The sequence below is a fragment of the Canis aureus genome, chromosome 14 (genome assembly GCF_053574225.1).
Source record: "Canis aureus isolate CA01 chromosome 14, VMU_Caureus_v.1.0, whole genome shotgun sequence".
NCBI lineage: Eukaryota > Metazoa > Chordata > Mammalia > Carnivora > Canidae > Canis > Canis aureus.
This window is the reverse complement of record NC_135624.1, coordinates 20,511,866-20,520,994: the sequence shown is the minus strand read 5'-3', so window position 1 is coordinate 20,520,994 and position 9,129 is coordinate 20,511,866. Positions and strand designations below refer to the sequence as shown.

At 52.9% G+C, this 9,129-nt stretch overlaps 1 protein-coding gene across 1 annotated transcript in view; it reads left to right on the top strand.

The window, feature by feature from the left end:
• The first annotated feature begins 3,103 nt into the window (after positions 1-3,103).
• The window catches only part of EXT1 (exostosin glycosyltransferase 1), a 284,562-nt gene continuing 278,536 nt past the window's right edge, over positions 3,104-9,129 (top strand). Inside the window, exon 1 of the mRNA XM_077847038.1 lies at positions 3,104-4,362. Within this exon, the coding sequence (XP_077703164.1) occupies positions 3,401-4,362 (962 nt within the window). The 5' untranslated portion in view covers positions 3,104-3,400. The remainder of the gene's footprint in view (positions 4,363-9,129) is intronic.

Genomic DNA, 9,129 nt, shown 5'->3' with positions numbered 1-9,129 from the left:
TTTTAAATGAGAAGCTAAAGTTCAGTGAGATTAGGCCAACATGCCCAAGGCACTAGTAAATGGCAGATATGGGAACCTGAATCCAAGTGTTCTGTGATTTTCAGTACCAGCCCATTTCTCACAACGGGCACCACTCTGTAATCGACAGTAGGGCCGGGTAACCCTGGGACGTGGAACGAGGGAACGAGCAACGGTTAGGCAGGACAAGAAACATGTGCCAAGGCAGCAAGAGAATGCAAAAGAATAAGGATGGTAGCCAGCTCCCCCTAAGGTCACAGGGGACAACTGATAGGAAGGACCAAAATCCCCACGTGCCCAGCTTCTCATAGGACCCAGATCATCTGCATCCTGATCTCAAGAGAAAGATCCCTGCCTTGGATGGTGGCTCTCAGCAACCCCAGGCTGGGGAAGAGCCCAGGGTCACATGTGGTTTCAATCACCGCATTTATCTGCATCATTGTGATCATATTTGGAAGACGCCTGAAACCTCATTTCTGTCCCAGGCCTCTCCAGATTGTGCAGGGGGTCCAGATCAAATCTGGAAAAGCTACCTCATCTCTGGCAGCCCAGAAATAGGGAGAGGCTTCAGGAGTGTACAGTAACGTCCCACTCATGTCGCCCTCCGCTCCCCCTTTATTAAAACAAATCTGAAACAACAAATGTCTAAAACTTTCCACTGGATCATTTCACCCTGCCTTGTTATAACCATGCCCTCCGTCCACGCCCTGCTGGAGTTTTCTGCAGCCTGGGGGAAGTGGGGAAGTGTCTGTCCCCAGCTCTCCGTCACTCCCATAATAAACAATCACTAAACAGCTCGCTGCCCCAGGCAACTGTTTGTCCGGCTTGGCCAGACCCTGCGGACTTGAGCTAGGGAGGAGGGTGGGAGATGTTCTCTGTAAAGCAGGATTGGGGCTCTGAGGCCAGGGAGCTTGTTCAGGAGCTGGAGTATCTTTGTGGACCTGGAGGACCCCTTTAGAGAGAGGGCAGGTCTTTACCTGAGCTATCTGATGAAGTTCCCTGGAGGGTAGCTGGAGTTTGGGGCTGCCCTGTGGGAGGGCAGTCGCAGGAAGGACCAACCAACCATCTTGCACTAACTGGAAATAAGATCATTTCCTGCCTCAAGTTTGCCTTCTACAGCTGGGACAGTCTGGCAGTTCTACTAGGCATCCATTCCTAAGAGACCGCTCCTTGGAAACCAGCACCCCAGGGACGCCCGGCTGGCTCAGCGGTTGGGCGCTTGCCGTCGGCTCAGGGTGTGATCCCGGGATCCGGGATCCAGTTCCGCGTGGGGCTCCCTGCGAGGAGCCTGCTTCTCCCTCAGGCTGTGTCTCGCATGAATAAATAAATAAATCTAAGAAAAGTAAGGAAGGAAGAGAAGGAAGAGAAGGAAGGAAGGAAGGAAGGAAGGAAGGGAAGGAAGGAAAGGAAGGAAGGAAGGAAGAAAAGGGAGGAAAAGGAAGGAAGGAAGAAAAGGGAGGAGGAAAAGGAAGGAAGAAAAGGAAGGAAGGAGGAAAAGGAAGGAAGGAAGAAAAGGAAGGAGGAAAAGGAAGGAAGAGAAGGAAGAAAAGGAAGGAAGAGAAGGAAGGAAGGAAGAAAAGAAACCACCCCACCACTGCTAAAAGGGAAGAACACCACTTTAGGGACTGGGACCAGCTTAGATTAACCTGTTTCTCTCCAGTCATTAGAAAATCTCCCCCCTGAGCACTGGGTGTTATGCTATATGTTGGCAAATTGAACTCCAATAAAAAAAAATAAAAAAAAAAAAGAAAAGAGAATCTCCCCTCCTGCCCCCCCCCCCCCCAGGAGTGGCTGACTTCGGGAGCTTTCTGCACGACAGACGAAGGGGCTGCAGGGAGCCAGGAGAGGGTGTGCGCGTGGCGCGGGAGGATTCGATTCCAGGTCCTCTCCCGGCACAGAGACAGACCCGAGGGATCGCCACTCGATCGTAGTATTTCCTCTTTATCTGGGGATGGGGGGGGGGGCACTGGGGCGTGTCCTTGGGGGGAGGGCGGAGGAAAAAAAAGAAAAACAAGGCTGCGCTTTGCGGGGGGGAATACGGGACCTGTTTCAAGGCTCGGTGGGAAGCGAGAGCCCTGGTCCTGGGCGGGGGCGGCCGGCTCGGGGTGTGCGGTCCGTGGTCCGCGCCGCCCTCCCGGGGAGCCCGCGCACGGCGGCGGCCGCGGAGCCGGGGTTGCCCTGGGAGCCCTCGCCTCTGGCTCCCGGCGCGGCGGCAGGCGGCAGGCGGCAGGCGGCAGGCGGCCCGGGCCCGGGTCCGGGTCCCCGCCCGCCCCGGCTCCCCGCGCCCCGCGCCCCGCGCTCCGCCCGCCCGCGCCCCGCGCCCCCCGCGCCCCCGCGCCGGCGCCTGGGCCCGCGGCCGGGGGTTATGAATGGGCGCAGCGGAAGCACCGCCCCCCCCGGACGTGACGCTCAGCCAATGGCAGCGCGGGCTGCGTGGATGGATGAGGTCAGCGCTGTCGTGTCGGGAATGGAATGTGTAAGTGTAACATTCAGAACCGGGTAACACTCGGCGACCGAACGCGGCGGTCGGCGGCGATCGCGCGGGGGCCTGCGAAGCGCCGCTCGGGGCCGGCTCTGCCCGCGGGGAGGACGCGCCGCCGCCGCCGCCGCCGCCGCCGCCGCCGCCGCCGCCGCCTCCGCCTCCTGCAGCCGGGCCGCCGCCGCCGCCGCGCGTCCCGGGGCCGGCCCCGCGAGCGCAGCAGCAGCCCGAGACCCCGCCGGAGCGCCGGAGCCGCTGCGGGAGCGGGCGGAGAGACATGCAGGGATTCGTGAGGTTACGGCGCCCCAGCTGCAGGAGGCACTAGCGGCCGAAGCCGGGCAGCGGCCGGCGGACTTGGCGCGCCCCGAGCGCTCTGCACGGGAGCGCGGAGGAGGAGGAGCCGGTGAAGTTGCTTTCCCGGGGCTCGTTTTGCACGCCGCCGAGGGGAGCCCGCGGGGGCGAGGGCGAGGGCGAGGGGACCGCTTCGCCTCGCCATTGATTGGGCATCGGCAGCCTGTTTTTTTTTTTTTTTCTGCCTTTCTTTCTTTCTTTCTTTCTTTCCCCTTCCCCCCCCCCCCCCTTTCTTTTCCTCCGTCTTGTTGCATGCAAGAAAATTACAGCCCGCTGCCCGCCCGGCCGCCCCGGGTGAGGGATCCCCGGCCCCGCTCCCTCGCGTCCGTTGTGCAAGCCAAAGATGAGAGACCGAAGGGGAGAAAGTTGAAGAAATCGCCCACATGCGCTGGATCAGTCCACGGCTTGGGGAAAGGCATCCAGAGGAGGTGGGAGCGGAGAGTTTGAAGTCTTCACAGGCGGGAAGATGGCGGACTGGAGCTGAAAGTGTTGATTGGGAAACTTGGCCGATCCTCGCGTTTATTGACGACCCTCTTGACCCAGGCAGGACACATGCAGGCCAAAAAACGCTATTTCATCCTGCTCTCAGCTGGCTCTTGTCTCGCCCTTTTGTTTTACTTCGGAGGCTTGCAGTTTAGGGCATCGAGGAGCCACAGCCGGAGAGAGGAGCTCAGCGGTCGGAATGGCTTGCACCACCCGAGCCCGGATCGCTTCTGGCCCCGCTTCCCGGACGCCCTGCGCCCCTTCGTCCCTGGGGATCAGTTGGAAAACGAGGATTCCAGCGTGCACGCCTCCCCCCGGCAGAAGCGAGACGCCAACTCGAGCATCTACAAAGGAAAGAAGTGCCGCATGGAGTCCTGCTTCGATTTCACCCTTTGCAAGAAAAACGGCTTCAAAGTCTACGTGTACCCGCAGCAAAAAGGGGAGAAAATCGCCGAAAGTTACCAAAACATTCTAGCGGCCATCGAGGGCTCCAGGTTCTACACCTCGGACCCCAGCCAGGCGTGCCTCTTTGTCCTGAGTCTGGATACTTTAGACAGAGACCAGTTGTCACCTCAGTATGTGCACAATCTGAGATCCAAAGTGCAGAGTCTCCACTTGTGGAACAATGGTAGGAATCATTTAATTTTTAATTTATATTCCGGCACCTGGCCTGACTACACCGAGGACGTGGGGTTTGACATCGGCCAGGCGATGCTGGCCAAAGCCAGCATCAGTACTGAAAACTTCCGACCCAACTTTGATGTTTCCATTCCCCTCTTTTCTAAGGATCATCCCAGGACAGGAGGGGAGAGGGGGTTTTTGAAGTTTAACACCATCCCTCCTCTCAGGAAGTATATGCTGGTATTCAAGGGGAAGAGGTACCTGACAGGGATAGGGTCAGACACCAGGAATGCCTTATATCACGTCCATAACGGAGAGGACGTGGTGCTTCTCACCACCTGCAAGCATGGCAAAGACTGGCAAAAGCACAAGGATTCTCGCTGTGACAGAGACAACACCGAGTATGAGAAGTAAGTGGCTCGGCCTTCAGGCCGCTGCTGCCGGTCAGCCCCGGGCCCTGCCCACCTCAGCCAGGTGTGAGGTTGGGGTGGGGTGGGGTGGGGTGGGGTGGGGGTGGGGCACAGGGGTCCTCTGGCCTCTTCCCTCCTGCCCCGGGGGGCCTGGGACCCAGCAGCCTGGCTCAGTCAGGCAGGCGGCTGGGAGCTGGGGGCCGAGAGGTTGAGCTGCTCGGGCCGGCGGAGAAGCCCGGAGCACTTTCCCGGGCCAAGTAGGCGACAGTGTCTCCCTCTTGCTTGGAAACCCTGCAGGGCCATGTGTGTCTGTGAAAGGTGTGGCCTCGATCCAAGTTTGGGAGCTGTGCTTCACCAGCGGGTGCGGCAGGGTGTCTGCGAGGAGGTCCGGGGACCCCCGAGGGGGCTCTGAGTCCACCCACCGCCGCGCGCAGACCTTCCCCCCCAAGGTTGATGCTTTCTTTGCCCTTCTCAGGAGCGGGGGTCCTGCTTTCCCGGGAATTCCCCAGGCTCCGATCGTCGGTTCCCGAACGCCTTCAATTTATGTTAGCGGTGCAAGTGCTTTAATTTAAGCTGCTAAACTTTCCTGTGCCTGTCTTCTCCCTACCCTCCGTGGCACTGACTTTTGCGAAGGGAGACCTCAAGCTGATGCGGGCCTGTGATCATTCATTCATTCATTCATTCGTGTACGTGTGTTTGCACGTTTGTATCCTATCTCCTTCCTAGGGAGAAGCTGTTTTTAAAATCTGGGCCTCAGCCCCTCTGGCTGTAAACTCCAGTTGCTAATTTAGATTTTCCTTTCCCTTTTGTCTTTATCATTTGCATGTAAATCGGAGACTGTTACTCTCTGAATGGGCTGGAGATGCCTCCTTACCCTCCGTAGTGAGGCTAGTTTTGTCCAGTTGCTAAGTAACCGAGTCGGATACTTTGTAGCCTCTCTTTCTCTTCCTTTTCCTTCCAGGGACAGTAACCGACTCCCGGGATTTGGGGTCAAAGCCGGCTGCCACAAATCCGCCTTAGCCTGAGCTCGGGCGGGTCGGTTTCCGAGTGGCTGGGGTCGGAGCCCCAGACCCTCAACTTCTGTCTGGCTGTGAAAGAGTTAGTGAGCTCCTACGGTGCATTTCCACGTTACGCCAGTTAAGAAGCAGAGCAGCCTTGTGCTGCCCAGGGAAGGAAGGGGAACCTCGCAGCTGAGTACAAGAGGAACTGGCAGAGGTTGGCAGATTTTGCAATTGATTCATGAAATGCAGAATAGGGGAGACGCTTCGCAAACCTGATTGGCACAGGGAGGGCCGTGGTGGGGAAGGCAGCCCTGAAAATGAAAGGTTTGATTGTTGTCCGTGGATTTCCTCAGACACTCAGGCCTCTGTGGGAGGGACTGGAAGGGAAATTAAAGTCCTCCTGTACTCGATCATAGACACTAGAGCAGCGGGGCTCAGGCGCTCGGCTTCCCCAGCCCCCACACCTCTTGCCTTCCCGGCGCAGGAAGACCCGAGGCTGGGCTCAGTCGTGAATAATCTGTATTTTACTCTTCTTCGGGGGCAGTTAGGTGTGAATGCTGGGTTCATTTGCAGTGGATTAAAATTTTCTCACAAGAGACACAAATTGCGGTCAGTAAATAAACTGCTTTGTTTACACGACATTTACATTGCCCTGTTCCTGTGGGTGCCCGTAGGAAAAAAAATGCTTATAGCCTTTCAGGAATTTCTTTGTCTGGCTTATGCTGGAGTAACTCGAGATGAAGTCTAACCTTTCCGTGTCTTCTAAAGCAGTCTCACCCGAATTTTGTGGAAGGTTTCCGGTGGTCCTCATTCTCCCAAAGGAGCTGGAGCTGAGTTCTGAGCTTAGGGAATTGGGGAGTTATACATCTATTCGGGAAACGCGCCTCCATCCAATAAAACAATCGTCTTTTTTTTTTTTTTTTTTTACCTCCTCCTTCCCCAGATAAATATTTCATCTCTGTATTCTCTGCCGAAGCATTTGCTAGAGCTTGGCAGTGAAAGGAGGAGGAGCTGGTTTCATAGAACCTCTAATTTTTGCCAATTAAATCTTAACTAATTTTTGACCTCTTTGGGATGGGGGCCAGGAAATCTGACACCCGTACTCTTGTTTTGGGTGTGTGTTTAAAGACCACAAGGGGTCAGGCCCTCAGGATTGGGGCTCATCTGAAACGTGGCATTTTTGTCAGGAAAGCAAGTTTGCTCTTTCTTCCGAGCAGGGATTTCTTTAGCAGAGTCCCTCCTGGATGTTTTTCACGGTCCCCCTTTGCACACTTTTCAGCTCTAACCTTGTTCAGTAGGACGGGACAGTGCTGTGGAACGTTCATGCCCATTAGCCTGGTCTTCCTGGAGTTTTACCTCCTTCCTCTCATTGGGTTATCAGAACCCTTGATCATGGAGATATAGTGCTTGCAAACATTATTGCTTTTTTGCTGTTGACTTTTGAATTTCGAAACACATGACGATGAAGACTGAGCTCGGAAACACAGTGACAGTGCTCATGCCCAGCGAGTCACCGTGCGCTGTGCTGGAAACCAGCAGCAACCCCTTCACGCCCTGTTGTGTTCTGTAAGTCAGTCTGGCATATGTGAGATGCAGAGCTCCAGCCCACTGCTGATCTCTCTCCAGGGTCTTAGAGAAGGAAGTGATATTGAGGTTAGGTCTATACAAGTCATGTAAGTCTGACTTCTCATACTTGACCCATAGTGTGACTTTTGATTTATTACCTCGGGTGTCAGCTTATCCTTCTGTGGAATGGGTTTGCGGGTACTTCAGGGGCGCTGGACGCTTTCATTTGGAAATGGCTTATAAAGACGCGATCAGTTTTCCTCCACTTGTCTTCTTCATTAGCAGGTGCCTGTGAAACATCTTCAGTTTAATTTGCTGCCACCAGCAGCCTACATAGAAGTTTGCCCTGGACTTCTGAGGTCTGATAATTAGATTGAAAATTTATGGTGTCATGGCCTTGTAAGGATACTGCAGAAGTGTACCAACTTAAAAAAAGAAATAGTTGCTCTTTGTGGAACCTAGCCCTATGTGATGGCGAAGAAATAGTGCTAAGTGGTTGAGGACTTGCAGCTCATCTGCACTTTTGTGAAAATCAGACGTTCATTAATGAAAGTATCAAGGACCTGCACAGAATGAGCTTTTCTCTTGTAACAGCAATATTTTTGAGCCAGACTTCCAGGATTATATTAAAACATCCATTTTCACGACACCCATAATTAATTTTCACCAGTTACATATATTAACAGATGTAGGTGAAACTGGCTAAAATAAGTTGCTGCAGTGATTACATGATTTGTAGTGAGGCTTTAGAGAAATTCTGTTTTATTCCTTTGAGCTTCTTATGCACCCTTAGAAAACTATGGTTTTTTTGCATGAACTTCATAGTTCAAATCCCTTCAAAGGGCATTATTGTGAAGCTTCAAATTTGGCTTTCTGAAATGGAAGAAAGAGAAGGAAATGAGAGGTGGCTTCTATCTTTGACCCCTCCAAGGAAAGCAGCGGTGAATATTTTAAGCAGCTCTTCTGGGAATAGGCAGGATTTTGTGCAGGCCTTTTTGCTATCTTTTCCTGTGTTTGCTGAAGCTGTAACTCACAATCTTGGTATTTTTAAGGGTCCTGGAGCTAAGTGATCATTCAGCTTCCAGTATCCTCATTTTACAGATGTGGAAATGGAAGGATAGAATGTCTAAGGGATTTGCTTAAGGTGGAAAAAAAAAAAACAAAACTGGTTGTTGGTGGGGGTGGGGGGTGGGGGGTGGGTGGGTGGGTAGCCAGCCCTTGAATGCAGGCCTTCTGAATTTTCCCCCTTGACATACAGTGTTCCATTTTCAATTACAGATACACTTGAAAGCTTTCCAGCTGCTGGGAGATCCTTACTGATGCTCTTTCTTAGGGGATTTCTCTTGGAAACCTTTGGGGAGCTGATGAAGACCTTGGACAAACTTTGAAGGAAAAAATAATCACCCCTAAACCCCCATACGTGCACCATTTGTCATAGAATTTTAAGAGTTGATACACAGCCGCATCCTTAGACTTTCAAATTCTGGCTCTAGGGCTTACCTTCTGCTAACTAAGGTGTAGGTCCCTGAAGCTGTTTCGCCAAAGTAGAAGGTTTTTGGACCTTTCAATTTGGCCTCAAGGGATTGAGGGAATAGAGTATGAATTCACCGAATGATAAGGTGAATACAGATGTGTTCATAGGAAAAGAAAATGTGCACAAGTAATCATTTTAAATGATTACTTGTTTATTTCTCATCATCCCAAACTATATTAACAGACCCCTGGAGCAAGTTCATGATCCAGCCGTGAACCTTAGGTGAATGTTTTCCTCCTCTAAAATGAAAGGCGGAAATTGTGCTTCTTAGGTTTTTAAAATACGAGTGCCTCTCCCCCCAGAGTTGTATGATAGCACAAAAACATTTCTAAAATAAACCATACAAGCACAGTTTAAAAATAAAGATAGGGAACATTATGCAAAATTATGAAATTGGCAAGGGTGTCTTTTTGCACCAAGGTTCTAGGTCTCTCTGCTACCCTTAACCTCCACCTGAACTTGTTTTCTGGAGAGGACCTGGGAGCCTCATTTACAAGGAATCCTCCAAATAGAGGTAGGCGTGCTGTGTGTTACCTCTGGGGGACATTTACGAATTGCTTGAGTCCAGTTCAACAACCACCTCGGTTTAGAGTAGAATCTGACCCACACCAGGAGCCTGCAGGATTGTGTCATACAGCGAGTGGCTTGGACAGGCCCTCCTGAGGG